Source organism: Micromys minutus, assembly GCF_963924665.1.
Source record: "Micromys minutus genome assembly, chromosome: 10".
NCBI classification, from domain to species: domain Eukaryota; kingdom Metazoa; phylum Chordata; class Mammalia; order Rodentia; family Muridae; genus Micromys; species Micromys minutus.
In genome coordinates, this window is record NC_137979.1 from 13,945,107 (window position 1) to 13,967,855 (window position 22,749).

The window sequence follows — 22,749 nt, forward strand, 5'->3', positions numbered from 1 at the left end:
CCAAAGTCACAACTGCATGTCCTACTCACGGGCCACACCTTCATCCACCCTAACAACTGTACAGCTTCATGGGAGTTCTAGAGCACCTAGCCAGGGCAGAGGGAGCAAGCAGGGCACTATTGGCAGACAGGCACCCTGGGAGGGGGCTGCAGCCACCCCTCAGCAGGGGTGAGCGGGTCTGAGAGGGTGAGGTGCTTAGAAACTATTTTGGAGACAAAGTGTAGCTTAGAGTAGAAGTGGACCCAGCACACCCTCAGCAGACTGTGGGGTTCTTTAAGAATGATGAATTGGAGAGCTAAGGTGTTGATGTCCGATGGTCACCAAAGCCACCTGAGTCAGTGAGTTGAGCCTTACACCCAAGAATAATGGAATTCAGATGTAAACAGATTAAATGTGAGAAAGCAAGAGCAGGAGATGCTTCAGGGGATGGAGTCTAGAGGCCTCTCTGGGTCTTATGGTGGGACCTAGATGAACATTGAGATCTTTAATGAAATTGGCCACTCTGAGCAAGAGGGCCAAGCTAGTGAGAGGTCAACATACCTTATGCTATTACCTCGCCCAAACAGCCAACCAGAGAATTACTTCTACATCCACAGAACTAACTCAAGATTCATTAGGAGTCCTCTACTTGACTAGGCATAGGGTTGGGGACTTACAGTAAAGAAGAAACTGAGAGCCAAATGGTGCTGGCTGAACTGTTTTATCTCTACAGTTACTCATGGTGCTCAGCAATACCCTGTGTAATCTTGATGCCAATGCATTATTTTGTCAAAAGATGACATTACAGTCACTATAAATTAAAAACTAATACCCTACTTCTCCCACCACTATGACCACCCCTACCCTTGGCCCACTATGTAGACCAGACTGGCCTTTAACTCTTAACACACCTGCCTCAAACTCTTGGGTGCTGAAATGACAAACATGTACCACCATGTTCACCCTAACAGTCTTTTCTGTTATGGAATTTCAGGGTTCAAGTTCACGCCACCTCTGACTGCCAAGTTGCCTCTGGGAAACTCTGAGATTAGGAAATTACTGCAACTAAGTGGGCTAGATGTGTCTTCCTTGCTGACCCTCCCATGGCCCTCAGCACCACGGCACTTTAAAACCATGAACACAGGGCCCTCCAGGACTTATCTGTCTGCTCTAGCATCATGCTCTAGACATCATGTGCCCGAGTGTGAGCCTGCATGCCTTTCCTATTTTGATGCCTCTGGGATAGCTTCTCCATACTTGTGGCTCTCTGGTAAGCCCTATGGCAGCTGGAGTCAGGGCCTCTACTTCATGCAACCCTAGAGCAGATGTTGAGACGAGTTTTCTACCCAGAGGCAGCCTTCCATCATTCATCCTTTGCCCCTCTCCTGTCAGTGTGACTGCTTCATGGATGACACCTAGAGGATCAGAGTGCCGGCGCCTCTCAGTGGCCACAGCAACCCAGAGAACCTTCTACCTGTAGTTCTGAAAAGCACATCCCTCAAACAGCATCCACAGTGACCTATCCTCCCTTATCAGACAAAGGTGAAGTCCAAAGAGCCAGCAGGGACCTACACACCTAAGACCACTACAAAGTGCTATCCTTGTTCAGAGTGAAATGTCAGTTACTTCTTCCAGTTCTTTCTAAAGGGAGCATGAGAAAACTCAAAGAACAGGACAGTCACAGCTGAAGCCTCTTCGGCACAGGTCAGAACTGAATTCCCAACCACACCCCAGCCTCCCCACATGGGGACACCACGTTCCCAAAGCTCTTCCAGTAGCTGTCAGGGACACTCTTTCCTTCTTCCCAGGACCACAAAGGCAAAAATGTACTTATGGGCATTAACACTCTGGGGTCAGGCCTGTTCCATGACACAAGGCAGATGGACAGAATTATAAACTTCAGGGGCTGGAGAGATGGCTCAGTGGTTAAATGCACCCACTGCTCTTGTACAGAACCTGGATTCAGTCCCCAGCACTTACACGGTGGCTCACAAACAGCTGCAACCCTAATTTTAGGAGATCCAATACCCTCTTCTGAACTCTGCTTAAAAACAGAAATCTGAACTTGAAACTTTAAGTCAGACAATTTTTAGTACTATTGGTCCTCTGTAATGATGCCGAGCGACCCACCCCACTGTCTCCCCACCCCTACCCCTGCCTCAACCTCACTCAGCATGACTTACTGCATCTTTGTCTGAGAATTGGCTGCACTTGAAGAGAGCAGAAGGGACTGCTGAGCTTCTGATGAAGGCTGCGAGCCTTACTTCCATTTCAACTAAGCGGCTTTGCATCAAGAGCCTGCAGGGCTCTGCAGACCTATAGGAGCAAGAAGGTCCTCACCAGATGAAGCTCTGTACATACAGCTCAGTTGAAGAGCAAAAGCAGCCACGTAACTCAGGTCTCGAGTGGCTGTCCATTCCAGCTACAGAACAATCATCCACATACAGAGGATTAAAAAACAAACACGAGGTTTTATTCTTTCTTTAGTTGCAGAAAATAAATACAGCCACATACTCTATATGCCCATTTACAAAAGCATTTCTAAAAAGGCAATGTATTGGAACCAACAGTAGCTTTTTGACTGTAGATAGTAGACAGCAGATTATTTTATTTAACTTTTTTCAACAGTTGGATCAAGCAACTTTAAAAAAAGGCTGAGCTTAAAAATCTCATTCAAGTGTATTATTTAAAATGGTTACACTAAAAACAATCAGGTTTTAACTTCTTTTATTTAAGAGGAGGTCTTTCTGCTATAAAAATTATCCCCCAAACTCACAAAAACCTAAACGAACATTAAACAGCTGGTCCTTGTACTTTCACAGGAATCAGTCAGGAAGACGTGGGGAAAGGGAGGGCCAAGTGTATCTGGTGAGGCATGGGCCCTTCCAGCATACGTGCTGGGCTTCCCACTCAATCTGTGGAAGTTCTGCCATAGGAGAACTGCTCAGTCATCTAAGCCTATGTTTCTGAAAAGGTAGGACATGGACTCCCCGTTGTGAATTCGGCGGATGGCTTCTGAGAGGATCATGCTGATGTCCACGGTCTTGATCTTGGGGCACTGTAGCTTCTGGATTTCATGTGGGATCGTGTTAGTGACCACTACCTGTGCATTACAAGAAAGAAAAGCATCAGACGCCAAGCAGCCTCTGGGCTGGGGTGTGACTCATGGTAGAGTGTATGTTTGGTGTGTGAAATGTCTAGGTTCAGGGCCAGTACTACAAATAAAACAAATAGAACAGAACAGAGCAAAGCCTAATCTGAAAAACAGGAGGGGAAAAAAAAAAAAAAAACCCAGCCAGTATCATGGCTTCATTTGAAAAAATGTACTGCAAGTTGGAGAGATGACTCAGCGGTTAAGAGTCATCTTAACATGACTGCTCTTCCAGAGGTTCTGAGTTCAAATCCCAGCAACCACATGGTGGCTCACAACCATCTGTAATGAGATCTGACGCCCTCTTCTGGTGTGTCTGAAGACAGCTGCAGTGTGTGTATATATATATAGGTTTCTTAAAAAAAGAAAACGAAAGAAAAATGTATTGATGAGGCTCACCGTATGGCCTGTTATCTCTGACAGTGTCAGTTTCTATCAGGAAAAGCTGCTCTAGCTTTAAGATCTGAAAACCTCATACTCATTAGAGCAGTTACAGCCCAAAAGAAACTTAAAATGTTGGGGGAGACTTGGAGAAACTGAAACCCTTGTTCATTGCTGCTGGGGCTGGAGTTGGGTCTCTTTTTCATAGCTTCAGAGAAACCTAACTCCTGAAAATTGTCCTATGACCTCTATATGAGGACTACATTCATATATGCACATCATACACACAAACTAGTGGAGGAAAATTATTAGGAATTTAGGAAGAGAAAACGTGTTGAAGTACATTTCATTACAGACCACGCAGTGTGCCATGGGCACATGAACAAATTCAAAGAGAAGGAAAGCAACGAGGGACTCAGAGGAGTGTGTAGTTAATAGCTCACAGGGGACATTTCCTCTTAAATCAGCTGGGTGCCCAGCATACAACTGGAGCATTCTAACTATCACTGTACCACACACTGCAAGTGGGTGAATGATACAGCATACAAGTCAAAACTGAATCAGGCCATACTTCATTCAAATGGGAAAACTACAGCTAATGAATTCAAGCATGAACATTTTTCATCCATTCCCTTTTCTTTAATTTTTTGAGACACGGACTTACTCTGTAGCCCATTCTGATGCTGAACTAATGTCAAGACTCCTGGCTCAGCCTCTCCAGTGCTGAGATTAAAATCATGGGCTACCCTACTGGCTTGTATCTTTTATTCTTAACTAAAATGAGCTTACACCTGTTCCTGCTCTGCTGTTCAGGACCCAGACAGCCAGTACCCAGACAGCCCACCCTGACTGCCAGCCCTACTACCTCATCAATGGCAGACTCTTCAATCAGCCGGGGAGCATCAGAGGATAACAAGCCGTGAGTTGCCATCACAAAGATCTTATATGCACCTCTTTCCTTCAAGGTCTCTGCTGCAGCAAGAAAGCTGTCCACATCGTCAATAATATCATCCTGTCAAATCAAAGGCCATATGAAAGGCACATCAACACTTGCCTTATTATCTTATTACGTTGTCCAGGATGTCCTGAATACCTGGGCTCAAGTGACTCCCCCTCACTAAGTCTCCTGAGTAGCTGGTAACACACACAAGACCACACTACTCTGCCTGGCTAAGAAATGTCTTTGAAAACTTCTCACTTATATATACTTATTTGTTTAAGTGCATGAGTACCATAACCCATGTATGGAGGTCTGTACAATTAGTACAAACAGGGGACTGAAGTAAGCCAGTCCCACTTAAATGTTGTCCTTTATAAGAGTCGCCTTGGTCATATTGTCTTTTCACAACAATAAAACCCTTACTATGGGCTGGAGAGATGGCTCAGTGGTTAAGAGCACTGACTGCTCTTCCAGAAGCCCTAAGTTCAAGTCTCAGCAACCACCTGGTGGCTCAAAACCATCTGTAATGGGATCCAATGCTCTCTTCTGGTGTGTCTGAAGACAACTACGGTGTATTCACATATATTAAATAAGTAAATTAAAAAAAAAAAGCATAACACAAGCCGAGCATGGTGATGCACACCTTTAATCCCAGAACTCAGAGACAGAAGTAGGTAGATCTGTGTTCAAGGCCAGCCTGGTTTACAGCATTTAGCTAGCCAGGACTATGGACATCAGTCAGTTTGGCAGTGCTTTTCAATTACATATTTTCGCTTATTTATTCCTGTATTTATGTGTGTGTGCACATGCCACAGCATGCATGTATTACTACTATACCAAAGTTTTAGCAAAAGTGTCTTAGTGAAGGTTTCTCCTACACTGATGAAACACCAAGACCAAAACAACTTGGGGAGGAAAGTTCAGTTTCTAGTTCCACAACACAGCCCATCACTGAGGGACTCAGATAAAAACCTGAAAGCAGGAGCTGAGGCAGAGGTCACAGAGAAGTGCTGCTTGCCAGCTTCATCAGCCTGCTTTATTATAGAACCCAGGACTACCTGCCCCAGGATGGCACTACTCACAATGGACTGGGCCCTTTCACATTAAATCACTAATTAAGAAAATGCACCACAGGCTTGCACACAGGCTAATGTAGTGGGGGCATTTTCTCAATTGTGGTTTCCTCTTCCAAAGTGACATTAGCCTGTATAAGCTAACATAAAAGCTAGCCAGAATAAGTGGAAACAAGGTCAAGAGCCTGCAGGGCCTTCCTTCCTACATGGTATCTCATACTCCAAAATAAAATGCTGGCTTTTAAACTTTGAGTCTGTGTGTATGTGCGTGTGTCTGAGTACAGGGGACCTCTGTGCAGTCACAACCTCAGGTGTCATGCCTCATGGTCCACCTAGTACGAGGCAGGGCCTGTTTGCTGCTGCATATGCTGTCTCATGATTTCTGGGAATTCTGTCTCTGCCATCTCACTGCAGACAAACCAGAAAATGGTGTAAGGATATTCAAAGCAGTATTGTCCAATCTGAAGAACAGATGCAAAGCTGTATTACCATACATAACAAAAGTACAGACTTCACTGCACGCCAAGTACATGTGTCACCACTAGGTGGATCAACCACAGCATGGACCAAAAGTCATCGTGTGCACAGTATAAACATTTAGGTCTTTATTTTTTAATAGATGTGTATGAGTGTTTTGCCTGTGTGTAATGGATTCCTTAGAACTAGAGTTACAGTTTTAAGTCCATTTGGTACTGGGAACCAAATCTGGGTCTTCTGCAGGAATAGCAAACACTTTTAATCATTGCGCAACCTTTCCAACCCCAATGCCCAAATGTCTTTTACATGGTAAACTGTGAAGCTCAGTAATGTCATGAATGTCATTACTCTCAGGGTAATGACAGCCTCTGGCAGGAGAGAACAGGGAAAGCCGAGGAAGGTCCTTGGCCCCTGGCTCTCCCCAGAAAGCAGTGAGCGACAGCTTCCTGATCCATTCTTCAGTGTTTCATTTACTAATTTTTTTTTTTTAGATTTATTTTATTTTATATATGTGTGAGTACACTGTAGTTGTCAGACACACCAGAAGAGGGCATCAGGTCCCATTATAGATGGCCACCATGTGGTCAGTGCTTTTAACCCCTGAGTCATCTCTCTCCAGCCCCCAGTATTTCATTTAGTATACATGTATGAAATGATGTGAGTTTTGGGGTGTGTGGTGTTAGGGACCAAATCCAAGGCCTTATTGAACTACAACTCTAACTTCCAATTTGTTAAAACTATAATCAACTTTGTCCTTCACTTTAACCATAAAACCAACTTCCCAAAATATAGAAACCAACAGCTGTACCATATTCACTAACTATATAGAAACTACTTTTTTTCTTAAACCATTAATTTTTCTGTTTGGGGCCAAAGTTAACATCTAGCACAAGGTACCAACAGACATGCTACTTAGCCTAGCCACACAACCCCCCCAGCACACAATTACAGGTAAGTCAACAGAGTGATGGTGGTAACAAGAAAGGGGAACTACATACCACAATGATGGCAATTCTTCCTCCAACATCACCAACAACTGTGATTGGTGGCTTTTCTTTAGGAATCAGCACTGGTAAGAATGAAACACACACCTCAGTGCCTATGCTCAAAGGTAGGACAAAGACTTAAAAGGCTTTAAGTAGTTAATGTTGCAGTCATGGTGGCACGTGCCTTTAATCCTAGCAGACACAGGTGTATCTCTGGGTTTGAGGCCAGCCTGGTCTATATAGTGAGCTCCAGGACAGCCAGGGCTACACAGAGAAACCCTGTCTCAAAAAAAAAAAAAAAAAAAAACCAAAAAAGCCCCCAAAAAAACCAAACCAAAACAAAACAAAACAAAAAACAAAACAAAACAAAAAAAAAAACCCAAAAAAACCCAAAAAAACCCCCAACAAAACAAAAAAAAAAAACCCCAAAAAAACCAAACCACCCAAAACAAACAACCCCAAAGAACCCAAAACAATAACAACAAAAAAGAATTTTTATTAAAAAAACAAAACAAAACAAAAAAAAAACCTCCTAATACTTAGAAGGGTAAGGAACTTCCTCAATTATGATGGACAACTATAAAATTCCCAGGTAACATGACACCCAACGGTGCTGCCTAAAAAGAACAAGAAGTCAAGGACATCCCCATGTACCACTGCTGCATTGTATGGCATTGGGTATATGAGCCAAAAAAAGAACAAAAGGCATCAGGATCAGAAGGGGAGCCATGCAGACTATTTAGTAAGACAGACAGACAGACAGACAGACAGGTGTGTGTTCTGACTTTATTGGCATTCCAGATTTTCTTCTGTTCTAAGCAGTTAGCTGTACAGACATGCACCCAAAAGAATAAAATACTTAGAAATACATTTAACATTAATTGGCCAGGCCTTACCCTATGCTAAATAGGGTACCCTTACCCTATGCTCAGAACGTTACATTGCATATAACATAACGCTGACCAGCTTTGTGCATAAAGAAGCTCCCCGCTTATGCCAGCCCAGCATGCTCTCAGATACATGCACTGAAGAGATACACGCAGCTCCCAGAGGTAATGCACTTGAATCCAAATAGCTGACCATTTTCCTACTCTTCCCTAAATTTGGGCCCTATGACTCAAAGGCTAACAGCTATTTTAATTCAACCAGGAAGGTTTTTGCCAACTCAAAAAGTTAAAAGAGAAGTTAGGAAGATGGTTCCATGAATAAAATATCAAATGAGGACCAAGTTTGGGTTCCCAGTACCTCTTAAAACAATAATCTGGGTGTAGTTATGTGTATCCTAAGGCTGAAGAGGATCCTTGGGGCTTGCTGCAGGGCACTCTAGATAATAGAAAAGCTCCAGGCCAGTGAGAGATCTTGTCTCAAAAACAAACAAAAAGGTAAAAATCACTGAGAAAAATACCTAACATAGACCTCTGACCTACATGTGCATGTGTGTCTGAAATACATGCATGAGTGTGTATATGAATACACACACCAAAGAGAACCCATGGGCTGCAGAGGAGACTCTGTGGTTAAGAGCACTTGCTACTCTTCCAAAGGACCTGAGTTTGGTTCCTAGTACCAATGTCAGATGGCTCACAATATCCTGGGACTCCAGCTCTAGGAGATCTGACACCATCTTCTGTCATCTGTATTTGCACACATGTAGCATACACATAAAAACAAAATATATAATAACAACAACAATAATAATTCATATTAAAATATGCCCTCCACAAATTCAAGCAGCCCAGAGAACAGTGGCAAAGAGGTACCTGTGGATACTTACTTGGGATCTCCAGGCTGGGGTGGATGGCAGCTACACTCCTGACCATTGGTGGGGAGTGCCGGCCATCCACCAAGTCAGACTCAGCATCCTGTGCTTCTCCATGGATCACTGCGATTCCCAGGCGCAGACGCTCTGCGAAAGATTGTGCCCTGCAAAGAACATTAGACACAAGTAAACAACCAGGAGGCAGCCTGTTGATGTCTGGGCAAGACATTAAAGAACATAAGCAAAATGTTTTTCCCAAAGGAGTAATTTCAAGAGAATGACTAGCTGGTCGTGGTGCACACCTGTAATCACAGCGCTTCAGAGGCAGGTGGATCTCAGAGTTTGAGGCCAGCCAGGTCCACAGAATGAGTTCTAGGAGAGCCAGGGTTACACAGAAAAACAAATGAACAACAAAAAAACCCTATAAACCAAACCCAACCGACCAAACCAACAAACCAAAACCCAAAACAAAGAAAAAAGAAAAAAAGAAAACCCCAACAAACAAAACTAAAAAAGAATGACTACTTCAGATTCAGGAAAAAATGAGTGTAGAGCCCATAGGTGAGCATCTCTCATCAGGCAACCAGAACCTAAGTTCTGATTAAGGAATCTTCTTGCAGCCTCAAGTTTCCTTTCTTGCAGTTGCTAATACTATCTTTGAGACTTCTCTGAGAATAAACCATGTGAAACAACATCCATTAAAGACTTATTAAAGTACTAAATATTAATTTTTTAAAGATTTATGAAGGAATAATGGGAATAGAAGAAACTTCACACAATTTCACAACCTGAGAGACCTTTATACATTCATCAGATCTGTGCTCCCCACATAATTTCTTCCAGTGTGGCAAATACATGTCCATACTGGCATCAACTCACTGATGACAAACTGTTCTGCTAACATCAAGTGCAATCTCTGGCCCTTTATAATGAATGTGCCTCCTTTAGGCTCTGGCAACTACCCATCTCCTTTCTGGCAAGAAGATTAACTTACTCCACGCATGCTGATCACAGTATGTCTTTAGCGTCCTACTTTTTTTCACTCAATGTATTGTAGAGATTCAGCCATGTTATAGTCTACCAGTATATGAATATATTGCTATTTATCTATTTACTTATTAATGGGAAACTGAGTTATTTCCATTTTTCCTTTTTAATTACTAAGTATTTTATTTTTAATTATATGCTCAGATGTGTCTGTTGTGAGTATATCCACATTAGTGCAGCTGCCCAAGGAGGCTAGAAGAGGAAGTCAGATCCCCAGAACTGTCCTCTGTGAGTACCTGGTTGTGAGCTGATTAACATTGGTGCTGGATTTGAGACAGGGTTTCACTGAGTAGAATAGGCTGTCCTGAAACTCACTTCCCAAATGCTAAGATTAAAGGTGTCCATCCAGCATATATGGATCTTATATCTTCCAAGCTTACTGAAGTGAATGTGCCCTATTCCTGGCATCCACACCCACTCTTGGCTGTTCTTAACTGCATCCAGAACCTCAGTGCTGTCTGAATCTAAGGAAAAGGACAGATACTGCCTGCCTTCTTGTCCTAGAGCTGGGGGACAGCACCAGTTTTCACCACTGGAATGTCAGAGATCAGTTGTTTACAGATCTTTATCTAATAAAAAAAGTTCCCTTCTATTCTTAGTTTACTTAAGCTAGATTGTAAGAAAGATTGGCTTCTCTTTCTTGTTCCTCAACATAGTGATTGACATTCATAGACCTTTAAAAGCTGCTAAATCAACCTCAGGTTCCAGTGATAAGCTCAAAGGGCATGATGTATTCATCTTCTATACACTGTTCATTCAGATTGCTAACGAGGTGCTTTAGAACTTCTTTGTTAACTGAGGTATGGGTGAAGAAGGCCTCAGAAAAGGGAAATATATCTGCTGATGCTTTATAATGTTAGCATTTGCTCTCATAAATTCGTGACAGAATTCACTATTACAATCTAGACCTAGCTGGGTGTGATGGCTCATATACACAATCCTAGCTAGCACTGGGGGGCTGAAGCAGGAGGAATGCTGTAAGTTCAAGGACAGTGTGGGCTACACAGAAAGGCCCTGCTCCTCCCCCAAATAAAGAATGGATACCTTTTATCTGTTAAATCAGTAACAAAGTTTTTCTTTTGCCTACAGTATGTCTGTATACCATAGATGCCATGCCTAGGCCAGGAAAGGGTGTCAGGTTCCCTGGAACTGCAGTTAGGGATGATTCTTAGACATCTCTTCTGTATTTTATTATGATTTACTTATTTTATGTGTATGAGTGTTTTGTTTATAGTATATATGTGCACATGTATTCTTGGTGATCACAGAGGGCAGCAGAAAATTTTTATGAGCTGCCATGTGGGTGCTAGAAATAAAACCCAGGTCCTCTAGAAAAGTAGCCAGTGCTCTTAAGTGCTGAGCCACCTTTCCAGGTCCAACTTTAATCATTTTAAACTCAAATCATTTTAAATTACAGCACAGAATGTCCATTGTGCAGTCTGGAGTGCCTGGCTGATCTGGTGCTTAGTGGCCTTCCTGAGTCTCTGTCTGTTTTGCTGACTACTGACAGAGGAGGGATGAGACCCTCCCTGAGGACAGCCTTTCTCCTTATAGCCACTGTAATTTGAAAGAAACCCTGCTATTTAGTTCATAATGATTACAGTTACCACACTCTGAAGACCTTTTCTCATCATCATCATCTTCTTTATTCTGTGGAATGTTCTATTAACACAGCCCCTTCAGCTTTCTTTTAAAGAATCAGTTTCCCATGCTATGTCACTGTCCTAGTTTGTTTTCTGTTCTTATGATCAAGACCAAAACTAAGTTGAGGAGGAAAAGCTTTATGTGGCTTACATTTCCTGATCACAGACCAGCACTGAGAGAAGCCAAGACAGGAACTCAAACAGAGACCTCAGAGGAGTGCTGCTTACTGGCTTGCTCCCCATACCTTACTCAGGCTGCTTTCTTATACAACTTAGGGCCACCTGCCCATTAGTGGCACTTCCCACAATAGACTGAACCCTCTCACATTAATCAAGAAAATACATGATGTCACATGTCTCTGGTTTATGTCAAATTAACAAAAACTGCCCCAATCCAGCCATGTCATCTTTTAACTCCAAACTCCACCCACTTCCATGCACTGTTGCAGATCTTGTGTCACTAGTTCCCTGGCCACAAAACATGTCCATTGTTCCCACTGGGTCAGACTCCCCTTGTGGAACCTTGGGTCTTCCATCCTTTCATCAAGAGCATAGGACCCAATAATTCTAGTCTTGCTTTTCAAACACTAATAACATTAAAAACAGGCTTCATTTATAAGCTTACAAAAATAGCTAAAGAGAAACAAAGGGGAGGGAGACTATACTGACTTTTCAGTAATATCTCAGAACAGGGAGTGTATTTAAATGGTGGATAGAGAAAAGGCTAGAAAACAGTTTCCTGGAGTATGGGGAGGGGGAGGCAGAAACCTCACAAATGCAGTATTTCCACTTGCGCCACAGTTGAGGCAATCACTCCAGGAAATCTGTACCCATGCTCAGTCACTGTCAAGGAGCATTTTTATAAAGAGACATAATGCTTTTTTTCAGTAGAAAGGCACCTTATCTGTCCTGTGATGTTAAAACTTCCCAAGCACACCTAAAAAAGCCATCTACTATAGGCTTGGTTCTATCAAGAAATGAATTCACATTTCTAAAGAAAACATAAAGAGTCCTCACAGGAGCAGGACTGTGCCAACCAGTTAAACAGAAAAGGTGCTCTGTACGAGTGTGTCTGAGCTCAGAGCCAAGGGGATGAATCACACCAGGGAGAATATTTTAATAAGAATTACCAAATAGCCCAAGATTTACAATTTGGTGCTGTGGGCGGTAGAGGAAGGAGGATCTCTGTGAGCTGATGACAGCCTGGTTTAAATAGTAAGACCCTGTCTCAATAATAACACAACAATAAAAACAAAACAAAAAAAGATTGGTGGATATGTATATGTTACATGGAAAAAATATGTCATCTATCCATATTGACAGTCCCTGGACCTTTCAGACCACTTTGCTTCTTTCAATTTAGTAAAAGGACTACATTATTTATTATACTGTATTAGGAATTACCAGTTACCCTTGGTAAAACCAGGCTTACTCTATAGATGCTGATCTAAATGTCATCTTTACACACACACATACACACACACACACACACACACACACACACACACACACACACACTTGCACAATAACATGGCCTACCAACTGGATACAATCTCTTAAGTCAATAAGCTCTTTGAACAGTAAACAAAGTAGGTTAAGTAGGATTTTTAAAATTTACCTTTACTGCTGGGCATGGTAGCCTTTACTCTTAGCACTTGGGAGGCAGAGGCAGGTGGGTTTCTGTGAGCTTGAGGCCAGCCGGTCTACAAATTGAGTTCCAGAACAAGGCTACAAAGAACAACGATGACAATGTTTCCTGTCTTGGAAACAACAACAATGACAATCCCCCAAACCACTCATTTATTTATTTAGCTTTGGGTGGAGGAGTAGGAGGTCAGAGAACAACTAATGGGAGTTGGTTCTCTTTCTATCATATAGGTCTCAGGGATTAAACTCAGGTCAAGCTTGGTAGCAAATGCCTTTACCCTCTGAGAGATCTTACTTTAAGCAGGACTTCACTGACAGTCTGAACTAACAGAACACACTAGGTCAGTACTCCTTAGATAGGATGACTCTGGTTAAGAAATATAACTGGGGGCTGGAGAGATGGCTCAGCGGTTAAGAGCACTGGCTGTTCTTCCAGAGGATCTGAGTTCAATTCCCAGCAAACACATGGTGGCTCATAACCATCTATAAAGGAATCTGATGCCCTCTTCTGGCATAAAGGTGTACATGCAGATTGAGTACTTATACATAAAATAAATAAATCTTAAAAAAAAAGACAAGAAATATGACTGGCAGTCATAAACTGAGATTGGAGAAAAAAGAACAAACTAAAATATCTACCTAACATTTAGGTTGACAGGATAATACTAAATTAATCCATGGAAGAAAAGTAAGGGGGATTAGGGGAGCCACTGCAGCCCAATCTACACAGTGGTCCCACCTACCTCTTGGCTGAGGCTGGAGACTTGGCCACGATGACTGCATTCCTATAATCTGGGATCTGTGGCAGACAAGAGGCCTGGGATTACTATTTAATCTCTAAGAGGCTATTCCAATACCCAACACACAACAAATTCAAAATTATCATTTGACTTAAAGTTTCATCAAAAAAAAAAGTTCAAAGCAAAATCTTCCTTTGGGAATAATGATGAAAATGTTCTCAATAGGATTTTTTTTTGTTTTTTACCTATATTAAAAACCTCAGTAAAAAAAAGAACAAGTGTTCTTTTAAAAAGTTAGCAGAGAGAATGGAGATGTTGCTCCGTCACTAAGCTGATGATGCTCAAAAGTGTGATGAGCTGAGCTTGCCCACCCCTTCACACACATAAAAGTTGAATGTGGCAGCCTGTGTTTGTAACCCAAGGACTGGGAGTGGCGCTGTGGGTGAGGGGTGGGGGATACACATAAAAAGTGGAGTCGGGAAGATGTCTAAAGCACACTGGCCAGGCAATCTAGCTAATCAATGAACTCCATGTTCAGTGAGAGACCTCAAAAAGCAAGGTGAGTTGAGGAAGACTGAACACGTCTTCATGCATTCTCCAGTCAACCCCGACTCCCCACTCTGAGAGCACTCTGACTCTGTGGGTCACCATAAGCCCTCCCTTCTTCAGTTGCTTTTGTCAGATCCTTTTGTCACAGCGAACAAGGAAAGTAACTAATACCATGCCTTTATTTGTTCACCAAACATATCAAACCCTGCCAAAGAGAGGTGACAGTCAGAACCACTGGCAAGACAAAAGGACCAAAAACCAGGTCCGTGAGGAAGGCCTGGATTGTCAACAAGAAAACATGCTTTAGAAATGTTCAAAGCGTTGCCCTTAAATACACCACTGAGAAATGAAGCTCTCTAGAAAAGTTACTACAGAGAAACACGACATGTGCTAACAATAGCTCCTAAAAGCAAAACACCAAAGAGTAGCATCATAATCCAAACATGTAAAAGGCTTCTGAATTAGCAGATCACAAATACTCATAAGACTAACAATTCTGGAAACTTTTGAGTAAGATCATGGAATAGAATCTTTCTCTGAGTGATTCAATGAAGGGTCGGCTAAAGTAGAAACAGATATATATTTTTTTAAATGACAGTCTTTTTTCAGAAATTAACAAAAGGGGGCTGATGAAATGAGACACCAGGGGGGAAGGCCAGCAAAATGGATGAGAAATCTGAAAAATGGATGAAAAGGCCAGCAATGAGGAACTCATAAGGTAATAAATATAAGGAGAGGGATGAAGAGGTGACGGTTCACGGCTCGATCTTCCAGGGGTGTGGATGCAATGCCCAGCACCACATGGAGGGGCTCACAACTCTATTTCTAGGGAAGCTGATGCCTACTTCTGGCCTCTATGGGCACCAGGCACACATGGTGCACATTCCTACACATAAACAAAATAGCCACACACATAAGCAAAATTTGGAGGAAAAAAGCTGAGTGGAAAAAAAAAACCTACAGATATGAAATTTTAGAGGATATAACAGTTCTTTAAGCAGAATACATAAAGTTTTGGTCTTTTGGGGAAAACCCAAGGAAACAGAAGCTCTATCATTTTATATAAACATAAAAAGTTAGAGCTAGCTTACCTCTTCTTGAATATACTGTAACAAGAAGGGGGAGGCTCTTAAATTATCCACTGGGATATTGAAAAAGCCCTGGATTTCCTTCTGGTGTAAATCCATAGTGATGAGATGAGTCAGACCTTCAAATAAAAGCAAGTTAAACAGGTCAACAGTACCACAGTACTCTAAGACACCCATATAACAATGACCAAGCAAACACTGTCCTATCATGAAAACCTGGAACCTCTGCTTATAATTTTAGCAATATTAGATGTATGTCCTACATTTCCATTTGAAGATCAGAAGTAGGGGCGGAGAGATAGCTCAGAAAATAACTTGTAGAGGATATAAGTTTGGTTAGAGTAAGACATGTTAAGAGGCTTACAACCACCTATAATTCCAGTTCCAAAGGCTAAGACTCTCTCTTGTCCTCTAGAAACCTACATACATGTGCACATATCCACACACACATAAATAAAAAGAAAACTTTTGGTCAGGGAGTGGTGGCACATGCCTTTAATCCTGGCACTCAGGAAAACAGAGGCAGGTGAATCTCTGAGTTAGAGGCCATCCTGATCTACAGAGTGAATTCCAGGACAGCCAGGGCTACATGAAGAAACCATGCTTGAAAAAACAAACAACTGGAGCAAAAACCCAAGGGCAGGAAAAAATAGTTTGTACTAGTTTTATGAAATATGTCTTTGGGTTTTTATAAATAATTTTAACTCAAATAAAATTGCTACTTTAAATACAAAAAAAAGAACAAACAAACAAACAAGCAAATCATCATCATCAACAACAAAAACCCCTTAAAGTACAGAAACAGCAGATAATCTTAACAAAAAAAAAAATTTTTTTAAGTGCTATTATAACAGATTGCATCTCCTAGAATTTTCCTTAGGAGAAATGGCAAAACCCAGCGTAAGGTATTAATACCTCTTCACCCACACTGTGACATCTGAAACGATTACCAGAAAAAGAAACAAGAACATTTAAGAAAAGTACTGTCCAAAGAATAAGGAGCTGAACCTGTGTGGTCCATCCAAGAACAAGCCCGTAAGACAAAGGAGAAAGCTTCCCGAAGACTCAGTGGGCTAGCCTGTTTCCTCTGTCAATGCTTGTTAGTGTTTCAAAAGGGTTCAGTGGTTAATAATGTCAACTTGATAGGATTTACAGTCACCTAGAGATAAGTCTTGGAGACTCATTTGTGAGTGATTAGCATCTGGCATACCTGTGAGGGTTATTCTGATTACACTGAGGCGAGAAGATTCGCTATAAATGTGGGTGATACCACACCCTGAGCTGGTGTCTGGGGCTGCAGAAGAAGGAAGCTAGCTGAGCCAAGCATTTGTCTGCACGTGCAGTATGATGTAATAGATTGTTATACCTCAAACTGTGAGTCAAAATAAAATTTCTCCCCTTCCAGTTGTGTTTGTCAGGTATTCTGTCACATCAATAATAGAAGTAACTAATATGGTTCCCCAGGGCTGAGGTTGCTAGATACACATACACACACACACACACACACACACACACACACACACACACACACACGCACACACTCAACACACACAATCTCACTCACTATTGGATATTTTCTTTACTAACATTTCAAATGTTACCCTTTTCCCGGTTTCCCCTCTGGAATCCCCCTACCCCATGCCCCCTCTCCCTGCCTCTGTAAGAGTGTTCCCCCACCCACTCCCCCATTCCCTCCCATCTCCCTGCCCTGGCATTCCCCTACACTGAGGCATTGAGTCTTCACAGGGCCAAGGACATCTCTCCTTGATGCTTGATAAGGCCATTCTCTGCTACATATGAGGCTGGAGCCATGGGTCCCTCCATGTGTATTCTTTGGTTGGTGGTTTCGTCTCTGGGAGCTCTGGAGGGTCTGGTTGGTTGATATTGTTGTTCTTCCTGTGGTTAAAAACCCCTTCAGCTCCTTCAGTCCTTTTCCTAACTCCTCCATTGGGGATCCTATTCTCAGTCCAATGGTTGGTTGAGAGCATCTGCCTCTGTATTTGTTAGGCTCAGGCAGAGCCTCTCAGGAGACAGCTATATATCAGGCTCCTGTCAGCAGGCACTTCTTGGCATCCACAATATTGTCTGGGTTTGGTGACTGTATATGGGATGGATCCTTGGGTGGGGTTTTCCTTCAGTCTCTGCTCCACACTTTGTCTTTGTATTTCCTCCTGTGAATAATTTGTTCCCCCTTCTAAGAAGGACTAAAGCATCCACTCTTTGGTCTTCTAACTTCTTGAGCTTCATGTGGTCTATGAATTGTATCTTAGGTATTCTGAGCTTTAGGGCTAATATCCACTTATCAGTGAGTGTATATCATGTATGTTCTTTTGTTATTGGGCTGCTATGGACATAGTGGAACATGTGTCCCCATTATATGTTAGAGCATCTTTTGGGTATATGAGTTTATATTTTTTTAAAGCTGTGTTTTGTTTCTGTCTTCTTTGTAAAGATACTTTGGAAATGTATTCTATAGTGAGTATCTGTAAGAAGCAGTGACCTGGGGAAGTTTCAGTCCTTGGTCTGCACACACTTCTGTGATGTATGCTTCCTTTTATCATGTACACTCAAACAAGCACACACAACACAGACGTCTGGTAAAGCATGGATAAAACATATAAAATTCTTAGGCTGTGGAATGAACAGCCAGCCTACAGAACAGGAGAAAACCTTTGCTAGCTACATGTTAGGTAGGGAAGGTATTATCTAGAATGTAAAGAAATGCACAAATTAAACACCAGACACATGGAAAAAAAAAAAAAAAAAAAAACCAAACCAAAAACAAAAACCAAAAACTAAACCCTCAAATTGCCAATCATTTGGTAGGTGAATTGGCTGATTAGACAGTTCACAAAAGAAGTCATACAAATAGAAAATACATATTTTGTGTGTTTGGCAGGGAAACAAATTAAAACTACTTTGAGCTGGATGTGGTGAGAGGCATTCCTTTAAGCTCTTCAACTGCTGTTTAAGGCCAGCATGGGCTTCTTAGTGAGACCCTGTCTTAAAAAAGGCAAACAAACAGAAGACCCCCTGCCCAACTACTTTGAGATGTCACCTCTCCCTAGTTAGAATGACAATCACTAAAAAAACTAATAATTGCTGTCAAGAACATGAGGAAAGAGAAACACTATTGCTAGTGGGGTAGTCACCATAAAAACCAATGTGGAGGCCTCTCACAAAATGAAGAGAGCTGCAAAGCTGATCCTCCACAGGAGCTGGGTTCAGTTCCCAGCAACAACATGGCAACTGACAGCTGGAACTCTAGTTCCAGAGGATCCAATGCCCTCTTCTGGCCTGAGGGTACTGTAAACATGTGGTACATAGTCAAATTACAGATATGCATTAAAAGAAAAGAGAACTACCATATCCCCAGCTGAACCACTATTTGGCAGACATGAAAAGGACTCTACACTCTACCACACAAATACTTGCAGGTCCACATGTACTGCTGCTCTACTCACAAACACAAGAAAACAGAACCAGCCTAATGTCCGTCAACAGATAAGTAGATAATGAATTTGTAGCACATATACCAAATGGAATTTTATCCAGGTATAAAAAAAATTAAATTTGCAAAAAAATTAATCTGAAGGTTATATTGAACAAAGTAATCTATCTAGACTTAAAAGGACAAATATGTCTTCTCTCATATGTGGATCCTACCCATTAATACCTATATATATATCCATTAATATGTAGGTATGGGTTGTGAAACCAGAACCAGGGAAAAGGAAAAAGAGGTACTGAGAAACAGGAAGAAGTAGTAAAGATGCCTAGCCTACATGGAGAGCTCCAGACCAATGAGAGATCCTGTCTCAGAAAAAAGGTGGATGTCACCTAAGGAACAATGGTCAAAGTTGCCCCTTGACCTACATACACAATAACCTGTACACTAATTAACAAATATAAAAATGGTTTTTATAATACTTAGGCTGTTACTTGAAAATGTTTAACAGAAAATAAATAATGTATGTGGTTTATAAAATACAACTATTTGTAAAATGAAAATGGTTCCTGTACTAAAGTCTAAAAGTAAGGTTCAAGATTATTTTTCTCCTTTCAAAACTTGAATATGACTTTAAAAATATGACATATCAATATGAATGTTAAGTAATTCAGGAAAAAATATAATAGAAGTTGTTCTTTATTATTTGTGTCTTAGTGAATTGGAATCAGAATTTCAATTTGAATAATTAGAATTTCAATAACAAATTACAGTTTTCTAATTAAACTAGACCCCAGTTTACCTGTGGTATACTTCTCATAATTTCAGATAACCATGATCCAAAAACACTTAATGACAAGTTTCAGAAAGAAATAATTGGTAAGTTTAAACCTCATGTCACCAGGAATAATGTGACTAAATCAATCTTGTGATGTCCTTGTCTTCCCCTAGGACAGTGTACTGGTGCTGTATCTGCCACTTAGGTGGGGTGTGAAATGTACCATTTCAGTACTGTGGGGCTGGTGCACCAGGGTTTCAGGCAGCTAGCTGCTGGGTGACCAGCACATCTTTCCTGGGAAAAAAGCCCACCGTATAAACTATCTGTTTCACTACTTGTACTTTCTTTAGAACTCTAGTCAAAATAATGCTTTGACATTTCTAAAGTCAAAAACAAATCTGCCATGGTGGTGCATAACTTTAGTCTCCTCCTCGGGAGGCAGAGACAGGCAAATCTCTATAAGTCTAGAGCCAGCCTGGTCTATGTAGTGAGTTCCAAGACAGCCAGGATTACACAGCCAGACCCTGCCTCACACAAACAAACAAACAATCTGCCATTCTTACCAGCTTTGCACATCATAGAAGCCAGCAATTTTGAGACAATCGAGCCCCTTTTTCTCATCTTGCACTGCTTGCTATAAGGAAAGTAGGGGATCACTCCGATGATGCTCTTGGCACATGAGGTCTTACATGCATATACCATAATTAGGAGCTCCATGATGGTGGTGTTCACGTCCCTGAAACCCACAGACAATGTCAGACACTTATAACACTTAAAGCGTTAGACACAAGAGACAAATCTCTCTTCTCCTAGACAGTCTTCAGCTCCTGACCAGATGACCTCTGCTTTCTCACTGAACGAGAGGATCAGAGGACAGCTTTTCATACCACGTGTGCTCAGCCACTGGGCAGCAGAGGAGAACTTTTCACAACGCTCTGACTCTAGTTGCCATTCCCTCACCATGCTCTATGGAAGACCAGTGCCACCATCATTCCTCATGCCTGCCCCTCATCTTGCTCATCGTCCCAGTTCTTTGCCTGTCTTTGTAGGACATCCAGGAGAGAAGTCTACAGTCCCACTCTCCTTTTTTTCTCATATACACTCCAAAGAAGCTGTGCTCTCCAAACAGCTCCCCAACTTTCATCAACAGCCTCCAACAATGGATTGGCTAACTCCATTGGCTACTGTCAGTCTTTCTCTTAGCCTTTCTGCTGCCTCTTAGGCAGCTGCTCAGCTGTGCCTACAATGGGTGCACAATGTTCCTCTGCCTCCTTTGATTCCTTTCTTGGTTCCCCCACTACCTGCCAAAGATATATTCATTTGTTTCCTCTTCCTGTCACCCTTCACCTCTCAGCCTCTGAAAATGCTGACCACTCTTACAGTTCTATCTCTAGCCCAAGATCCCCTTAAGAAAGTAATCTAACTAGCTGTTGTTAGGTGCTTCCATCTGAATGTTAAAATGTAACTAAAGGCACTGTTCTTCCTTGCAAATGCCTACATCATCAGAAAAGTTGTGGTCACTATCTCTCTGGCCACACTGTTCCTTATGCTACTCTGCAGGAACTTCAGAGGTGGCTAGATTCCTCTCTTAACAAGCCTTTGAATCTCACTGCTCTACTACCACCCCCCACTGGGGCCCTCAGTTGTTAAAGAACAAACAGAGCAGCTTGTTCTTTAAAGTGGAAGTCAGTGCAAATGCCCAAGGCCCAGAAATGGTTCCTATTCTCATCCACAGCAGGAGCCAGCACTAAGGGCTGCACAGTGTCTCCCGGGCCCCTTTGTGATCTGCTTTCACACTCTTCACCTCGATATTTGCTCCACAAGCCTTTCTAGACATTCACTGCTCTCCTCTTCACTGAGGCCGACTTTGCCTGCCCTCTGCCCTCTTACTACTATCATCCCAACTCTCTCCCATTTTTTTTTTTAAACTTTTGGTAATGATGAGGATTGAATTCAGAGGTTCTTGAATGTAAGACAACAAACCTTCCACCAGTGAGTTAGTCTTAGCACTCTTCATTTTGTGTTATATGTCACACAGCATTTATTATTTTATGGTGTACCTAGTATCTATCAAATTGTTTCTTTGTTTTGTTTTCTCTAAAGAAGGTCTCACTATGTAGGGATATTTGCCCAGTAGGAGGTTCTAGGTCTGATCCTTACTACTGCTGCTATTAATCCATCACCAAGTCAATCAACCAATAAAATGAAGTAGCAGCTAAATGTGACACCGTCAAATCTGAAGTCTGTTTCTTGGCATCTCAGAAAGAAGATCCTGATGTGTATGTATACTTTCTGCAACCTAGTTAAGACAGAACTCCATGTCCTATGTGGAGCCAAAAGACAGGGACAGTTGATAACAGTTCTATCACAGAAACTAAGTGCTAACACGATTCTTTGATTGCTAGAAAAACTTAATAGAGTCTATTCTTAAGAGTTTCTACTGTTTGCTACTTCCCCTCAACAAGAATTCTGAAGAGGAGCTGGAGAGCTGGCTTAGCAGTTAAGACTGCTTGTTACTTTTACAGAAGATCTGGGTTCAATTCCTAGCACCCATGTGACACTGCACAACTATCTGTTATTGTTATTCCAGGTCTAGGGGACCTAACACTCTTGTCTGGCCTCTGTAAGTATGCACACATATGATACTGTACATACATACAGAAAAAATATTCATAAAAGTAAAATTAAATTAACAAAATTGATAGCCAAGAACTGTCCCTAACCTCAGTTGCAAAGGATTTAATACTCTCATTTGGTCTCCATAGGAATGCATGCAGTTCATTTACATACATGTATGCAAACATATAGAATATAGAACACATAGAATAAAAATAAGTACATCTAACAAAATAAAACAATACAGAAAAGGAGATACAGTTCAGCTGGTAGAGTTCTTGCCCAGCACGCACAAAGCCTGGGATAAATCCTCAGCACTGAACATAGAGGCACACACCTGTAGTCTCAGAACTCAAGTGGAGACTGGAGAAACAGCAATTTGTCATTATTGGCTACATGGCAAGTGTGAGGCCAGAGATGCAAAAGACCCTATCAAAACAACCAACA

General features: G+C 41.7%; 1 protein-coding gene across 3 annotated transcripts in view; it reads right to left on the reverse strand.

Annotated features, from left to right (window-relative positions):
* Nucleotides 1–2,430: 2,430 nt before the first annotated feature.
* Nucleotides 2,431–22,749, reverse strand: part of PRPSAP2 (phosphoribosyl pyrophosphate synthetase associated protein 2) — a 28,708-nt gene continuing 8,389 nt past the window's right edge. For all 3 annotated transcript variants that reach the window (XM_080923082.1, XM_080923083.1, XM_080923084.1), the window contains 7 exons: nt 20,250–20,422; nt 15,464–15,579; nt 13,827–13,882; nt 8,762–8,910; nt 7,000–7,070; nt 4,377–4,523; nt 2,431–3,082 (listed from right to left, as the gene is read on the reverse strand). In XM_080923082.1, coding sequence (XP_080779208.1) covers nt 2,924–3,082; nt 4,377–4,523; nt 7,000–7,070; nt 8,762–8,910; nt 13,827–13,882; nt 15,464–15,579; nt 20,250–20,422 — 871 coding nt within the window. In that variant the 3' untranslated portion in view covers nt 2,431–2,923. The remainder of the gene's footprint in view (nt 3,083–4,376; nt 4,524–6,999; nt 7,071–8,761; nt 8,911–13,826; nt 13,883–15,463; nt 15,580–20,249; nt 20,423–22,749) is intronic.